The sequence below is a fragment of the Sarcophilus harrisii genome, chromosome 1 (genome assembly GCF_902635505.1).
Source record: "Sarcophilus harrisii chromosome 1, mSarHar1.11, whole genome shotgun sequence".
In the NCBI taxonomy this organism is placed as follows: Eukaryota; Metazoa; Chordata; class Mammalia; order Dasyuromorphia; family Dasyuridae; genus Sarcophilus; species Sarcophilus harrisii.
The window spans coordinates 216,405,354-216,424,136 of NC_045426.1; the positions used below are offsets into that span (position 1 = coordinate 216,405,354).

General features: G+C 36.7%; 1 protein-coding gene across 1 annotated transcript in view; it reads left to right on the plus strand.

The window, feature by feature from the left end:
- The window catches only part of SHB (SH2 domain containing adaptor protein B), a 332,850-nt gene that overhangs the window by 183,758 nt on the left and 130,309 nt on the right, over nt 1–18,783 (plus strand). Inside the window, exon 3 of the mRNA XM_003761370.4 lies at nt 14,324–14,539. Coding sequence (XP_003761418.4) covers nt 14,324–14,539 — 216 coding nt within the window. The remainder of the gene's footprint in view (nt 1–14,323; nt 14,540–18,783) is intronic.

Below are 18,783 nucleotides of genomic sequence, written 5' to 3' on the forward strand. Positions count from 1 at the left end.
GAAATTTTGATCCCTCTGCAATTACATCAGATGTGACCACTTAAAAAAAGCAGGGTTATAAGGGTCACTCATCACTTGACTGACAGCCTTTTCTTATTTTCGTCTCTCAGGGATCTTTGCTTTCATTAGTACCTCCTCTATGAATGCAGATTCAAATCCTTCACACTGTGGTAAATAGCTTCCTGAGGTGCCAGGTACTTCTCTCCCTTGGTGGCCAACATTTTGATGATGAGCTTTTTAAAACTTGACTAAGCAAATCATCATGCCTCTCCCAGAGTCTGTATACAAAACCCTTATGTCTTACAAAGACCTGCCAGAACTTGTAATCTGCCTGGATAGCCTTTGAGAATCCAGAGGTCACCTCCACATGTATGAGTCACTAGAATTGGACTTTTACTAGTTTATTTGAGAGCTGAGTTCATATGTTACTGAGCTGGTGGTTTATTTCTCATTAATTATAATATTTATCTAAAGCCTTAAATTCCACCCATTGTTTTACTACACTAGTAATGTAGGGACTGTCTCCTTGTTTTCTCAATTTTATAAAAGAATTGAGTGTTTGGAGCTTTTATAGAATGAGTGTGGAAAAGAGTTTTGCTGTATGAAGTCATTGGTTAAGAGACCTATGTTCTTAGTTGAATCAAAATGTGAAAGATAATACATTTGTGTATGATTATGCACTAAAGTCTTCCTTAGTAGAAACATGGTTCTTAATTCTTGGAATAAAAATTAAATGTATAGTACAATAATTACTCATTTCCTCCCATGTGATTTATTACAAGACTTATGGACATATTTCTTATTGTCCTCCAACCAAGGGCAGGAGATAATATTTTATCTCCCTGATGGAGGTTATAAAATTAGTTGCATTGTTATTATTCAGTTTTATGTCTAAGCACAGCTAGATGGTCTTTAGATTATGATGGGGGTGATATAAACACCAGATAATGGTAGGCACCAAAAGTTGGGCTTCAGTCAGTCACATGAAGAATGTACAATGGCCATTCTCTTTGGCAAAAGATAGATTTATTTAGGGGAATAGGCCACAGACAAAATGAAGGGATACATAGATACCAGGAATGGTAAATATGAAGTAGAGTGGAAGAGCATATGCAAGACAAGTTCTTTTGTGGAACTCACAATAACCCAGTAGAAAGGGAGCATCCCATGAGATTGGGGCATGTCCTTAGCTGACATGTTAAATCCTGAAAGGGACTTAGCACCCTAAGAGTCAGTTAGCTGTAAGAAGAAGTGGGGTTGCTTTTATCAGGAAAATTTAACCTCAGGGAACATAGACTGGAATTTTTGACAGGACATGGAAAGGTGAGAGTGCTGGAGAGCCCTACAGAAGGTAGGTCTTAGGGGTTTTATATAATTTGAATTTGAGACTGGATGACCTCCCTAGAGGGTGGGATCATGAAGCTAAACTGTTCTCTATCAGTGCCTTTTTTCCAGCTTGCCTCAGGGATCAATTCTTTAGTTTTTCTCTGTAGAACATACCATTCAGGACCTCATCAGATTACACTTAAATGCAAAAACACTTATAATAATGATATTGGCTAACATTTATAAAACATTCTGTGCCAGACACTGTATAAGGGCTTTACCATTTTATCTCATTTGATCCTCACAACAACCCTGGGAGGTAGGTGCCATTATTATCCCCACTTTACAGATGGAGAAACTGAAACAAAAAAGGAAAGTTTTTTGTTTTGGGGAGGGGAAGGTTGCAGAGACTTTTTTGTTTTGTATTTGAGAAGTCAAGGTAGAAAACTACTAATTAGGAGGATCAGAAGGAGCTTTGTGTAGGATGAACTTTGAAGGAAACTAGGGATTCTAAGAGACAAGAGTGAGTAAGGACTTCGTTCATACCAAGTATCAGTCAGCTATTGAAGGCTTTAGAGGAAGAACAGCAAGAAGGCCAGTTTGCCAAAACATAGAATACATGAGCTGAGGTTGGAGTATAGAAATTATTGTGTAAGAGGAGGAAGATAGGGGAACAAAACAGATTAGAGCCAGTTGTGAAGATCTTTAGATGCCAAATCAGAATAGTCTTTTTAACTAGTAGTAGTTTGATCCTAGATTTAATAGGGTGCCATTTGTTATTGGGAAAGAAAAAGGGAGCCTGAAGTGCTTGTTTTCTATAGTAATGTGCTCAGATTGAAGAGAACTTTAAAGTACTTTTCATTTTTTATAAATATTTTGAAATCCATAGAGAACTTTAGCATAGTTTCACCCATGACCTATACAGTCATAAACATCCAATAAAAAAGGCCACATAGAACGAATAGATGAATTGATATTGATGTGTTTCTATATAGTTACCTTTTTAAAGGAAAAAAATCAGGTAAATTCACTGTTGGTCTTGATTTTTCCTTTTTCACTTTGTTTCTGTCCCAACCTCTCTAGCTCAGAGCTTTACAACACAATAGGCACTTAAATGCTTTTTCATCCATTCATTCAAAGTCATCTGCTGGGAGTTAAGAGGATAGTTGTTGGGATTTAAGAGTTGATTCTATCTGAGATTCCTTCCATGTCTCTACAAGTCATTCTTTCCTATCCCTCAGCCTCCCTCCCTGTGTGAACATTGGCAGATCATCACCTAATGTGTCAAGCAATGTGATTACATTGGATCCCAGCTCTGGTGTCCGATGTCTTCCCTCTGTTGAATTTAAGCAGGTCATTTAACTTCTCTAGACCCCAGTTTCTTCATCTATAAAATGAAGGGGAGGGGTAAGCTATGCCCATTCATGACCTCTTCATAGGTCCTTGTTACAGCTAGTTCACAGTTCTTGGAGACAATTCTGTCACTTCCCAAACTAGACATGTTCAATTGAATTCATTTCATCAAAGAAGTTCCTATTATGTGCAGAGTACACTATACTAAATTTGAGTTTAAAAAGACAAAAATTAAATAGCACTTGTCTTCAAGTTTATACTAAACAAATTTTTCTTGTCCATTTCACTATTAGTGGTGGTGGACAGGGCCTTAGTTTAGGATAAAATTGTCCAATTATAATAAATACCATTGTATTTATTGTAGGGTGTAGATTTGAAGTGATTAGGGCAATCCTACCCAGTGAGTCAGGATACTTATAGGGAAGGTTTTGAAACCAATTTCTTCTAGCGTCTGGGAAAGTATCCTAGTGCATCCTAAAGGATTGAAGATTATAAACAGATATGATTCCCTATCTTTCTGGGCTCTCAAAACTATATGATGATAATTCTCTCCCCTACTCCATTTCCCCCTTATATACTTTGGTGACAAATTTAAATAGAAAGACTATGTAGTCTGTATATTGATTAAATAAAAACATAAATTAATATTACATATGCTGTGTTATATTTTTATTTTGTTAAACATTTCCCAGTTGCATTTTAATTTGGTTCAGGCCCACATTGGGGGGAGTATTATGGGCAGCTTGCAGCACCATGGTGTATACCAGCTATTCTCCCAGACTAGGTTACCTCCAGCTCCTCCAGTAATTATTGAATGAGGAAATCATAATGAGATTAGTTGGGGAGTAGGAAGAAACATTTACTATGTACCAGTCACTCTTCTAAGTATTGGAGATCCAAATACAGGCAAGCAAAATAGTCCCTCTTCTTAAAGTTCTTACAGTCTAATGGGAGAAGACAACAGGTAAAGGAGAACTGAAAAGGGAAGGAAGAAAGGAAAGATGCAACAGGGGAAGAAGAGGTTTGTGGCAGCATGTGGAAAGATGCTTGTGGACCTTCCCAAAATAAGGGGCCTTGGGAGACAGTGCCTCAGGTGGAGGTTTCTAAAGGTGGCATTGAGCAGGCAAGGAATCAGGAGGAAAATACAAATAGAAGCTGTACTTTATGTGATAGACAATGTAAAGCAAATCATAACAAAATTCCATGGTGCTCCATTGTCCTGATGGGAGGAGGCAAAGCACAGTATTTCTTTCCTTGGACCTGCAGGGGCTTGATCTGTTGAGTCACTGGTCTAGACCCCAGCTTCTTAAACTGTGATTCACAATCCCATATGGGGTCTCCTAAGTGAACGTGAGGGTAGAAGGTATGATTCATTATCAACAAATGTTTCTCAGGCAAAAAAAGGATCGCGAGTGGAAAATTGTTTAAGAAATCCTGGTCTAGATCGCTGTTTGCCTATCAGTTATTTCTACTAACTCTGTAATAACACTGGATCCTCTAGAGTGTTCCTTCTTATTAAGTCAGAATGATGAAGGCCATAAAATTCACCCAAGTACCTGAATTCATCATGGCTTTGACCAGCAAAAACTAGAGCTCTGGCAGTTCAGTCTCAAGGATCAAACATAGGTGGGGTGAGATGTGAAGAACAGGGGTAGGAACTCTCACTAGTTAATGTCTGGTAGGCTATTGTTAGAGCTCTGGTCCCAAACAATCGATAGACAACAAGCATTTATTTTATTTATTTTTTTTATTTTATGAAAGCTTTTTAATTTTCAAATGATATGCATGGATAATTTTTCAACATTAACCCTTGCAAAACCTTGTGTTCCAATTTCCCTCCCTTTTCCCTCCCTCCCCTAGATAGCAAATAATCCAATATATATATTAAACATGGTAAAAATATCCAGTATATGCATACATTTTTATACAATTATCAACAAGCATTTATTAAGTACTTACTATGTGCCAAACCCTGAGGGTACAAAGAAAAAGCACAAAAAGAAGGAGGTTATATTATAAGGGGGGGGAGGAATATTTATAAATCAGAACATACAAGATAAATTCAGAATAACCAGAAGGTAACTTCAGAGAGGAAGACACTAGAAATGTGGGGATCAGAAAGGGTTTCCTGGAGTAGAGGTAGCTTTAGTAGAGTCTTAAAGGAAGGTTGTGGGGAATCAGAAAATTTTACTAGGATTATACAGATGTACAAATATAAGTTGGTACATGTGTCCCTAGAAATGTTTGAGATGTTCACGGCTGTTTGTACAGGATACTCAGCATGGGATGGACACACACAAGCACATATCCATGTTCCAAGTGAGTGGGCTGGAAGAATGATAAAGTTTCTACCACAGCTTCAGATGCAACCAAAGGAGGATACAAATGTTTCTAGAGAAACAAGTTGGGCAAGTTGGTCTCTGGGTCTTCTCAGGGTAATTAATTATTGACAGATGGATGGGGCCAAACTCTTGGAAAACTGATCTACTGAGGCAGAGATAGGAAATTCCAAATCCTTACTTAGGGTAACCGAAAATCTGGTATATCCTATGACCCTAATGGAACCAGAACACCTGCTGGTTAACAACCTTTACTGTAAACACATATTTGCTTGAGCTTCTAAAGCAGGGGATTATTTTCTGTGGCCCTGCTTGGCAGCCACCCTCCTAAGGAGAATGTTACAAAGGCTTCCTTGACCTCCTCCTTGGAATAGAGCTTGGGGAGCCCAGGCGACTTCAAGTGTGGTTCAGATCCAGAGTGGAAGTAATCAGACTACAGTTCAAACAACAGCACTAGGGTCATTTTTATAAAGCCTGAAAGCTAGGAATATGGTTTTGGTTTTTTTTTTTACATTTTTAAATAAAGTTTTATCAAAATTTTAAACCACTCAGCTCTAGGGCCATAGGAAAATAATACCCACCCCTGGTTGCTCCAGGATGTCTGACAATAGCTTCTGCTTGAACCAGGGTTTTCATCATCAGTTAACACATTCCCCTTGCAGCCCATGCAATTTCTCAGTAATTTGGGCCAACTATCTCTTTCAGTCTTCCATCTCCCATATTCTCTACTAGTGTTCTAATAGCTTGTATGGCCTATGATCTCTCCTATTGTCAGCTGAAAGGTAGTCTGTTTAGGGAGTCAGCCAGATACTGTCACAGCTGATGATTAGGGGCAGCTGCAAGGGTGAGATAGGGGTTAGAAATCTTCTCCTGGAAAAAGAAGGGTGGGGTCTATCAGGAGATCCAAACAAGGGCAAATCAATTAACAAGTACTTTTTAAGGGTTTTCTGTGTTCTAGGCCCTATGCTAAATATTTATAAAGAGAATAAAAAGACATACAAAAACTAGGGCTCTTCCCTCAAAGAGCTTGAAAACAACAAACAATATGTAAAAACAATATAGGAGAGTCTTCTCTGAAGGAAGGCTGAATCAGGAACCTGGGTTTCTCTGAAGTAACAGCATCCATGGAACTGAGACAATTAAATAAACATATGTAAGAACACTTCCTGTGAACCAGATGAGACAGTGTGGAAGAATTACAATCTACAGTGCTGGAAGAAATACATGGATTAAACATATTCTGAATTCTCTAAATTATAACTGTGCACTGTGGGCTCTGTGGGTTCAAAATAACTGACTTAGTGGATTATGTAGTTTTGTTCACTTACCTAGGTCTCAATTTCCCCCTGTAAAATGTGGGGTTAAGCAAGATAATCTCTAAACTCTCAACTTTAAAGGGGTGGGGTAGGCTATCCTTAAGTAACTATTACGTTCCAACCATGTTAAATAATTGAGGTACATCTCTCTTTGGAAGCTGTAGGGTGTTTCAGTGACTGTGCTTATAAACCCCTATAAATAATGCTGTTCGTGGACTCACCAAAAACAAAAACCTAGCTATCAAGGCCAGGTGCTTTTGTGATTTTCTCAGCACACAATATGAAAAAAAACGCTCCTGGTACCTTGGCCAAGACTGCCTGCTTGAATGGAATGCAGATTTTTTTTAACGTCTTTATGGAAATATTTGGAATAAAGGTTTAATCAAAATTCAAGCAAACTAAAGACACTCATTACATTTCTTGTCTTTGTGTCTAGTTTCCCTGTGACAATCTTTCTTCTCCTGAGGTGGCTGGGGGGGGGGAAAAAAGAAAGAAAAATCCACCCTGTCAATTTAATGCTCATGTACTCTGACTAAGAGGCATGAAATAGCCACCTGCCACCTCGGTATTAAAGGTCATTTTCTATGAATTTATAGATAGGCTGTAAAAATAACATGATTTAAAACATATGACCACTGACTACTGTATTAGATAGATTCCTGGACTCCTGAATGTTGGAATCTGCAATAAAGAAAGCCCACACAAAATTTTTAGCCAAGAATAAAGGCTATATTTGACTATTTGGCATGAAATAATTGCTCCCTTTCTGTATATAAAAAATGGAGTGTTACCTTGGAAACCAAATAATAATAATTAATAATTGTAACTGAAATTTATAAGGAGCCTTAAATTTTTCAAAGCTCTTTACATACTTATTTATACAAACCTTATCTCTTTTGATATTCATTGAAGTCTGTATGGGAAATATCCTTTTTTACAGAGGAAAATCAGAGGTTTTAGGGAGGTTAAGGACTTTTCCATGGTCACCTAGCCTACTAAATTCAAAGACAAAGATCATTGTGAGAAAGGTAAGTGTCCCAGTGGATAGAGTATTGGGTTTAGAGTCAGGAATACCTGAGTTGCAGTCTTGCTTCAGATATTAATTGTGTGACTCTGCTTGAGTCATGTATGTAACCTCTGATTGCCTCAATTTCCTCAACTATAAAATGGGGATACTAATAATATCTACCTCCCAGGGTTGTTGTGAGAATCAACTGAGATAATATCTGTAAAATACTTAGCTCATAACCTGAATAAATGTTTATTTCCTTTCTTCCTTTCTTGCTACTGTATCATATTTCTCTAAAGTCTTGCTTAAGGAATAGAAATAAAGAAGAGAAAAATTAGTGTTTTCTAAACTGCTTTAAATAATGTAAGTCAAATTTGTTTAAAATTTTGAGTTTTCATTATTTTTGCTTCAAGTTTTCATATCTTAATAGAAATTTGATTTTCGCATTTAGTACAAATAGAATCCCATTTTCATGAATAGCTTTCATTTAGTGATGCCATTCCGTATAATGATACTGCTCTTTTCTGGTAGAGTGCCAGTTCTAATCGGGCTTTTCTGATGTGCTCTAATCATAGACAAGAAAGCAAGTATTAGGACCACAAGAGACTTTAAGAACCATCTAGATCATGGGGTTTTGACCTTTTTTTGTGTCACGTCTCAGATCCCTTTGGCAGTTTATTTTCTCAGAATAAAGTAAGATTATAAAATAAATTATGTAGGAATTCCAAAGGAAACCAATTATATTAAAATATAGTTATCAAAACACTTGTTTAAAAACAAATCTATGGGCCAACCCCAAGTCAAGAACCCCCTACTCCTACCCCCTCATTTTGTAGATGAGGACAAAGCTGCACAGTTAACAGAACTAAGACAAGAACCTTCTTTCTTAATAGTTAGACTGAGTCCCTGTGTAACATTTCCTTAGTGATTTGTCTGCAGTGTTAGTATGGTTACTCTATCTTAACCAGAGTTGGACAGCAGGCTCTGAGCTGAAGTGTAGTCCATTTCCCATAGGTAGGATTGTCCTGAGAAACTTTTCAGCTACATTTTTTGCTTGTGATACTTTTCATTTCTGCCCATTTGGAATGCTACAATGAAGAAGCATCTTAGGGCTTTTAAGAATTTAGTAGGAGAACTGAGTCTAAATGTTCTGTTTTTTGCATCACATTGAAATATTTACCACTAAGATGATATCCCCATCATCAAATTTACTCTTTTTCATATTTGATTTTGAATTTCACCATATCAGCATTCTAGCATTCTAACTTAAAGAGGACTCCTGGATCTTCACAAGCAAGGTACAAGAGACAGATTCTGTCCCACTGCATCATATTCATTAAGATGAGACAGGGAACATTTTCATACTTGCTATCAATGCATTTCTGCAGCTTATCTTTCTTAGATTTAGACATACATAATATTTCGGAAGGACTATTAAAAACTATATGACATATAACATATAGGGTATTGTCGGACTATCAGAATTAATAGAATTTAACAACTGAAATTAATCAAGGTTCTATAACCAGACAGCAATTCACCTAAAGGAAAAACTAATATTTAATATCTAATAATCTGTTTTTCAATATTTAGTTTTTTCCCTGTGACCTATCTTAATGTTTGACTACATATCATCCTGAGAGATGAGATCTATATCACATAACTCATGTTGATTATAAAATACCAATCATTAAAGCAGGAATTCTTAATGTTTTTTCGTGTTATGGAACTCTTTGGCAATCTAGTAAGACCTATTCATTCATTCATCAGTTATTGAACACTTTTGATATACAAGACACATCATCCATAATATAATAAACTATATGTTTGCAAAAATAATCACTGCAAAGGCATGGTAAACTTTACCAGAGTCCTTGACGATTTGTAAAATCAAATTAGTTGAGAAATAAAAGCCTTGAAATTCAGTATTAGGAGAGAGTAACACAGTAGGTGATGGAAACTTCATCCTGAACTGAACAGCCCAAGGGCATAATATTCTTTGGGGTAACAAAGAGCCAATGTACCTACATCAAACAAGCTCCATCATTATCAACTGGGACTTATATTAGTGTCTAAAAGACCATTATTAATCTTAACTTTCATGTGTATGATAAAACCCCTCTCAAAAGGGTTGTTTTTAAATGCACAAAATATATAAGATTACAAAGGAAACTTAACTATATTGAAATAAAGATGTCACTTTTTTCCTCCATCCAAGTTCACAGACACTTCTTTCTCTTCTGCCTCGCTCCCATCCATCCAACTCCCCACCTCCACTCCTCACCCCTGCCAAGAAGCCCTGCTCCAGGGGATATATAGATACATAGATAGATAGATAGTAGGCCATAGTTAAATAGCCAACCTGCTGTAGTATAAAGAAAACTTGATGTCAAATGAGAGATCTGAATTTGATTCTCAGCAGCTCTTCCACTTACCTGTGTGATCAGGCAAGTCAGTTAACCTTTCTTGGCCTTAGTTTCCACATCTTGCATTGTCCAGTACATAAGGTTTTTGTTTAAAAAAAAAAAAACACAACACTTTTTAAAGCACTTTATAAGCCATAAAATCCTATTATACATATGTGAGCAAAGATTTATAGCAGTCTTAGACACTTATATGAGTCCTTAGTTACTAATGGAGCTTGGCCAGAGTACTCACACTGGCTCTTTGTTGCTCAAAAGAATAAACAACCTTGGATTGTTCAATTTAGGGTATAGCATGTATCATCGGCTCAGTCCATTACTCTATCTTACTATTGAATTTCAGGGCTTTTGTTTTTAAATTAATTTGATTTTTTTTTTTTTTGAAATTTGGTCAGGAATTCTAGTATAGTTTATTTACCTTGCTTTTATAGAAATTATCTGTGTAAAAAGTTCCACTATATTAAGGATTCTGTGTGTGGTATTTAAAAAGCATTCAATAATTGTTAGGTGAATGAATAAATTAATGATTCTAGACATTATTGGTCTTTTGAGCAAGGATTTGGAGGAAATAATCTCTAGGTCTCTAGGATTCATCATTATATGTTTATATCTGAATTATTTTTGTGTATTTTTCTAACTTTCATTCACAGATGATTCTTATTTACATCAGATCCCTAGATTGTAACATCCTGTCTAAGACATTAAATTAGTGCTAGTGAATTAGGCAAATAACTGGGTGGAGAAAGGCTTCTTTTTCTCCACCTCTGTTTGGGTTGGGTTAGGGCTGGGAATATAGTTCAAATCAGGAGCTAAGCAAGCCAAACCAGGTTAGTTGGGTAACAAGGCTGTCTGCAAAGCACCACAATACAAAGGGTTGTGGGAAGTATGAGTGGGAAGGAGGGGGTATCTGGTACTGAGATTTGGACTGGGGGGTCAATTCTTGATCGGAGAATGCAGAGAACAGCAAGGAAATTGCTATTTGTCTTACTTGAACAGTCTCCCCAAAACTAAAAGTGCCAGACCCTCCAAGAAATAAAAACCAGTATTCACTGAGCTATGGCAGCTGCCTCCCACCCCCAACTTAAAGCACTCAGAGGATGGAAACGCCATCCTCACATCTTCATGTGACTCAGCCACATCTGTCAAGCTTGTGGGTGTATGTACATCCATGAACCTTTGTTTGGGAATTTCTTTTTTCATCAGTCTCTTAAACATGTACTTAAAAATCACAAAATTGCTTGTGGATATCCTATTACTCATAGTTTTACTAAGTCAGACAGGCCTATTTACAATTAACATGAACAATTGAAGCTTTGCTTCACTCAGTAGATGATTCTTCCTCCTTTTAGGGCAGTCTCCTATGTTTTTGGTATCACCATACCAGAGGCTGTGGTTGAAGTTTTAGGCAAGAGATTATTTTCAAATTATTTCTTGGATAAGATTTTGAGTTTTTTTATTTTTATTTTTGGTTTTTCTTTTTCTAATTCTAATGATCTAGTATTTTGCTAGGCCCTTGGGTGGAAAGAAAAATTCAGGTAAGATACTGTCTACTTTTTTTTCCCTGAGGCAACTGGAGTTAAGTGACTTGTTCAGGGGCACACAGCTAGGAAGTCTGAGGCTAAATTTGAACTCAGGTCCTCCTGACTTCAGGGCTGGTGCTCTATCCACCGCACCAATTAGCTATCCCCAACACTATCTACTTTCAAGAGATTTTTTGTTATAGTATGAAGATAAGACACCATTGCTAATAGCTCAAATGTTCAATATTAAATGATATAAGTACATTTGAGAATTATAAAACAAAATTCTACATGAAGTCCAAGGGGATAATTTATTACAGACTAGAAGGGATAAGCAGAAGCTTCCTGGAAGGTATTGCATTTGAGTTAAACTTTAGGATAAGAATGTAATAGATGAAGAAAATATGATAGGTGCATATAGAATGTATTCTAATTATTTATGTATATATGTTTAACTCGCCTAATAAATTGCATTCCCTTTGAGGACAAGGGCCACATGCTTTGTGAATTTACATCTTTTTCCAGTAACCAGCATAGATATTTGCAATACTTATGTGCTTGCCACTTAGTCATGCTTGATAAATGTTTGTAAATGAATTTTACTATGATCTCTGGGAGTAGTGAAAATATAGTTTTTAAAAGACCAAACTAACTTTTTTCATTCTTGAACGTTTAACAATAAATATTTCATACAGAATCTGAATGATAAGATTTTTTTCAGTAATATACAAAGATAATTAGTAATTTTAATGATGCAGCTAAGGTCCTATAAAACCAATGAATTATTAAGGGATAATTATATTCTGTATAGTTTTACTATTTTATGACCAGGATCAACTCAGACCAATGTGGTTGTTTAAGCTCAGGGTTGAAACTATGTAACATATAACAAAAAAAGTTTACTTAATAGCATAGAAAGGATGTTCAGGAAAGAAAAGCATTGATTCAGTGAAACTTACCTTTGAATTTGCCATATTGAATTGTCAGATCTGAAGGATGTGTTAACCTATAGCCACAGTTTTGTGTCCTAGCAATTTGAAGCTTTAGTTCTCCCTCCCCCTTCCAATCTAATTAAGTCTCTCATCTCAACCTCCTTCCTTCCCTTCCTTCCTCCCTTTCTCCCTTCATCCCTTCCCGTTTTCATTTGAAAAATATCGACTTTTGTGGCAAGGATTTTCCAGTCTTAGTTATATTATTTCTGTAGCATACTTATTTTATTGTCCTTTTGTTTTTTGAAAATTGGTAACACTGTGGACTTTTTTTTAAACTGAACCTCTGATCTCATCAAAGTAGAGAGCTTTTCATAAGATCTCCCTTTATCTTAAAAAATAGAGAATTTGTGGCTGGGGTATTGAGAGGTGATGCAATGGTTAGTACACGGGATTTGAAATCAGGAAGATTGGACTTCAGATGTGGGCTCAGATACTTACTAGCTATGTGACCCTGGGCAAGTCACTCAATCCTGTTTGCCTCAGTTTCTCCATCTGTAACATGAACTGAAGAAGGAAATGGCAAAGTACTCCAGTGTCTTTGTCAAGAAAATCCCAAATGGCTTCCTGAAGGGTGAGACACAACTGAAAATGACTAAACAGCAACAGTAGGAGGTTAAAAGTGACTTACTCATGTTCACCAACCAGGTGGTATTTGAACTTGTTCTTCCTGACAGAAGGCCAGCTTGATGTACACTACCTCATACCATCTCTTAATGTGTATGCCCAGTTGTTTGGTAGGGATTTATGGGGTGTTCGAGGAGAATTAGCAGCTCTTGAGTGGTGCCTTTCCAAGCCCTTTTCAGCAATACCTCTCCACTTTTGGTGTCCAAGGAGCTCTCACCTGTGACTATATAGCATGTGCTGTAGTCATACCCTGATAAAATTGTCTCAGCACATAGGCTAACCCAGGGTGAAGGCAACCAACAAGCCTTCAACCCGTTGATGAATTAGGGTGATGTCTGCCCTAAGCATGTGAAGACTTTCCCTAGCAGAAGAATGGGCACACTTTGTCCCAACAGCTGTAAGGCAGCTGAAGTTATGGAAAGCTTAGAGTTTGATGAGGCATCAAATACACAAGGACATCCACTGCATCCCAGGCCATCAGCTGCCTCTTATCTTGACACTGGCCTTTGATGACTTTGGGAGAGAGAGGAAGGCTAAAGACTTCAAACAACTCTGCCTCACTTAAATCCAATTCACAATCAATTTTCATTGGTTTTCTTGAAAATGAGGACAGACAACAACTATTGTTTGGTTACCAGAACCTTCAAATAACTACAATACTCTTTTCTCCAGCTACTTAGGATTTTTTTTAAGTGTTTCATTTGCATGTTTCTTTTTTATTAATTATTTATGTAGTTGTTTCTCCATCTGTATATTGTAAATACCTCCAGAGCAATCAATTATCAATCAAGAACTTATTAAATGTTTACTATCTTCCAGGCATTGTGCCAAAGACTAGAGTTGTAAAGGGAAAGCAAAAATAATTCCTGCTCTCAAGAAACTTATGTTTTAGTGGAGGAAACATCTATAAATCATTACACATATCACCTACAAAAAAAGAAAAAAACAACAACAACCTATAGATATGAATGTGAGTAAATCAATAGATTCATCTATATGTAGTAAGTAATATTAGAGAGGATGGCACTGTCACTTGTGAGGCCCTCGAGGAAGTGGTGCTTGACTTGTGTTTAAAAGGAAAGCCAAGAACCCCAAGAATCCAGAATGAGTGCTGAAAGCCTTTCAGGCATAAGTGACAACCTATAGAAAGGCACAAGGGAGAGGAAACACTGTCCCGTACATTGTGAGCAACAGGTTAGTATAGCATAAGATGCAGTAATGCCTTAAAAGGCTAGAAAGATAGGAAATGGCCAGAACTTTAAATGAAGGACCAATCCCTATCCTATCTCTTTTTAATACCATGTACCAAGAACAGTGCATTACATATAAATAGACGTTTAAAAAATGCTTGTTGAATAAAGTTTGCATAACAGATTCCCATCAAATCACATTAATGCCATGGTTTTTTTTTTCCTCTGCAGAATTTCAAAGGCAAGAAAGTGTGAAATCCCAGAATAAAGGTGTCCAGTTGTATGACACACCTTATGAGCCAGAAGGCAATGGTGTGGATTCAGATTCTGAAAGCTTGGTCAGCCAGCGTTTAAGAGAAAGCAAATTGCCACAGGATGATGACAGGCCTGCAGATGAGTATGATCAGCCTTGGGAGTGGAACAAAGTCACGATTCCAGCCTTAGCAGGTAAAAGAAAGGAGTTAATGCTCACATTTTTAAAATTATCTATTCTGGATGTATATTCACTACTATAAAACATGCAAAGAGTTCTCCAAAATAAGCAAGAGCATTTTTCAGCTATTTACTTCTTGCAAGTGTTTCAATAAAAACCATTTTGTATGTATGTATTGGTGGCCATTGATATCATTGGAGAAAGTAGCTTAGAAAATACATGTCCACTGAAGTATACAAATTTATACACCTTTTATTTGAAAATTCAGCAATGTTTCTGTAGATTATTGCCCAAACTGCCACTACCTCCTTGAGTTAGGTAAATCAGTGTCCCAAGAAAAGGGAAAAATATGAGGGGACTCAAGCCATGGTAGAGTCCACTGCTGTGTCCAAATCTGAGCCTTCCATCCTGGCTTCCCCTGCACTGACCTTACAGAAGTTTCCTTAGCCTTTCTCCTAGAAGTATCTTGGCCCCTGAAAATCCAGCCCTTGCCATTTGATTACTGTGGTTTGCCTGAATCATCTTCACCAATTGGATGCTTAGCTCAGCTATTCCTTCTGTGAAACTTGTTGTGTTAAGGTAGCCTTTAGACCCATACTCTGTAGTCAGTCTGTCAGGGAGCATTTATTAAGCACCTGCTATTTCTAGGCAAGAAGGTGGTGCAGCAGCTGGAGTGCCAGGCCTGAAATCAGGAAGAATTGGGTTCAATTCGGGGCTTTGACCCTGACTAGCTGTATCGAGCCCAGGCAAGTCATTGCCTGAGTTTTCCTCCACTATAAGATGGGGACAATAATAGCATCTTTCTAACAGAGTAGATCCAATGAGACAATTCTAAAGCACTTGGCACAGTGCCTGGCACGTGTTAAGCACTGTGTATTCTGTGAGGTATTCTTCTCTTCTATTGTATTTGCCAAACACTGTGCTAAGTGCTAGGTATACAAAGAAAGGTGAAAGAAATGTCACAGCTCTTCTCAAGTAGTTCCCAGTCTCGTGTGGCCTCTAAAAACCCGTCACCTTTGACTCCACATTAACATCGGCCCTTTTGAATCAGAATAGCACCATTTTACAGCTAGTTCAACTTTAAAATTTAATAGTTGGGAAAACTGAACTCCAGTGAACTGAGTGGCTCAGGCGACCAGGAGCAGCCTTCCTTCCTATCTCTTCCTCTTTCAAAGCCTGCATGACATTTTGGGCTTCCCACCAAATCCTGTTTCCTATCTGAAAGTGGGCTGCCTCCAGGTCTCAACTTATTTGCAAAGCAGAGAGAATGATTAATAGCCCTCAATCAATATTCAACCTTTCTCTTCTCAGATTCTGGCCTGGCCACTTTCCAGGTTCTCATCAAGCAGGTACTCCCAAGGAGAATGTTTTTCTAAAACTCTGTCATTACAATTTTATGGTATCAAAAATCCCTTAAACATATATTGAATGATAGAGAAACCAAAAGAAAAGGAGGAGCTTTTTCTCTCAAAGGGATTTGAGGGAAAATATTTTTTTAATGTAGAATGAAGCTTTTTTCTTCTTATATTGTTCTAATCTAGTCCATACATAGGAGAGAGTAACAGGGAAGTGGGATTTCAGTTATGTCCATTTCATTTAAAAGCCTATTCTCATTTATAATGAGTAAATATTAATTTAAACTAAGATAGAACTTTACAACCATCAAATTGGCAAAAATAACTTGCGTGTCAAAACTCAATGTTTGTGAATCCTAAAGAAATAGTCTCACTCATGCATACATCACTAGTGGAATTCAATTACATAAATATTTATTAAGTAACAACTCAGTACAAGGCACTGTCCTAAGCACTGAACTACAGTAATAGTAATAAAGCCTTTTCAGAAATTATCTGGCAATACACAATCATCAGAAAAATAATTGTTCTCTGATTCATTCTCATTAGGATTATACCCTTGATATTATCCTAAAGAAAAAAAGAGAGAGATGAGAAAACTGAGAGAGGAATATACATATATGCATATATAAAATTATTTGTAATTGTAAAGTGCTATAGACAACTTCAATCCCTAACAAATATGAATAATTAAATATGCTATAGCAAAGTAATAGAATTCTACACTTTCATTAAAATAAGGAAAATATAGTTTAGAGAACTTTTAGAACACCCTATTTAAGGTAATACAAAGTGAAGAAAGCATAAATTTATATACTTAGTATGACTACATTAAAAGGAAAATGTGTTGCAGATACATGGATAAGTGAACAAACATGAACAGAATAGGATGACAAGGAAGTAATTAAAAAATTTTCATGTATGCTTTGTATGTAGAAATTTTTTTAACGTAGTTATAAATGTTTGTTAATTTGGTGAGGTTTTTTGTTTAAAGCTAAGTATGTATTACAGTTAAAAAGACTAAGGTTCAGACAAAAGAGACTTAAGTTTCTGAATACATAAATATATAAAATTTTAGACTTGTTCTTCTAGAAATCACAGACTACTATTGTGTAAAAGGGATTGTAATATCTGAAATAATTTTATCTCTGATATTTCAGGTCTGTAATGCAAAAGACAGAAGAAATAAGTTCTTAGGTATTTCTGTGTTGAGCAATTAAGAATTTAGCTTTTTTTAAAAAGTAGATATTTGATATCTTTCAACTCACCAAAAAACCACTGATCTCTCAGTGTTCCCCACCATGGACCCCAACCTCTGCAAAGAAGCACGAAGAGGTATCTTTCTTATTTCTCTTCCTCTGGACCAAGTTTGTTCTTCATAATTTTGCAACATTGACTATGAACATTTTCAATAATTTTTCTTCAATTGATTCAAATTTTTAAATCCTTTAAGAAACTTTTCGAATGGTTTTAGGTACATAGACAGAATAGTCTGTCTGGGCAATAGAAATGCAGTGGTTATCTTTGCCACCATTTGTGGCCACTGAAATACTTTGGAACCTAAGTAGCATAGAGCATGCCCGACTTGAAGAAGGACCACATGTAACAAATAAATTGATGCATGATGGTTATTTTATTAATTTATGTCACCTGGAAATTAGATGGAGAGCTTACATGACAGACTCTCAGGCAAAGGATTTTTAAAAAATTTTAGTGAGGGGAGTTCAGTTGCCTCAGTCATGTCCAACTCTTCACGACCCCATCTGGGGTTTCTTGGCAAAAGTACTAGAGTCATTTGTCATTTCCTTCTCCAGCTCAATTTACAGATGGTTCAGTTAGTGATTTAAAGTTAGTAACTGTCTGAGGCCAAATTTGAACACAGGAAGAAGTCTTTGGGACTCCAGGTTAGAGACTCCATCCACTGTGCCACCTAACTGCCCCATAGTCATGGAGATTGCTACCACATTGAGAAATGAATGGCCTGTGAATCTGCTAAAAAAAATAAAAAATAACTCCACCAATGAGAGTTATAGATCCAGGTCTTAGAATTCTATACCTGGGTACATTACAATTTTGATAACTAGTTCCCAGGAGAATATTTCAGGGTTTTAAAAAATATTTGATAATTAGCCAATAAATATGGACTCTTATTAAAGGGAGTCTGACTTATATCTGGATCAACTGCCAGGGTAAAAAGTTATCAAAACGTTCTGAGATTAGAATATCTATTCAGATAGTTTGGATGGTATCCAAAAGCTTAAAAATCAGCCCTGAATTCCTGCAGATGCCAAGGCGGATCCTTGATATCCCATGATCTTGTCCAGAGCTTCTCAAACTTTTTCCACTTTTTACCCCCCCAAAATTTTATGTGACCCCAGCTATGTGCAATAAGTATACAAACCAAACATTTACATAAATCATAATTTTGTGACAACCCATATTCAGTTATGAGACCCCACATGGAATCCTGACCCACAGTTAAAGAAGCTGGAATCTGGTCAGCTCTTGCTTGTCATCTCTTTCTGCAGCTGTTAGATAATAAACTATTGTTATAGGTTTGCCAATAAATAGTAAAAAGGGGGCGAGGAGGAGCACGATATCTACCAAGTTTACTAAGCTAGATCCCTTTTCTTATCAGTGATAATAATGTTTGCATTATTCACCCATTAGGTTTTCAATGCGATTTCCAAGGTACTACTATTGTAACTCCAAAAGATATATCACTTTGCAAAGTCTTATCAGCTGCTCATTGCCAAGAAGTCAGGGATGCTGGAACTCCCTTCATTTCAAGTCCTATTTCCATTATATATCTCAGATTTTCCCCCTTTTTCAGTCACACAGCCCCATCCTATTTCAAAATCTTATTACCTTTCCCCTGAACAATTACAGTAGCTTCAAATTGT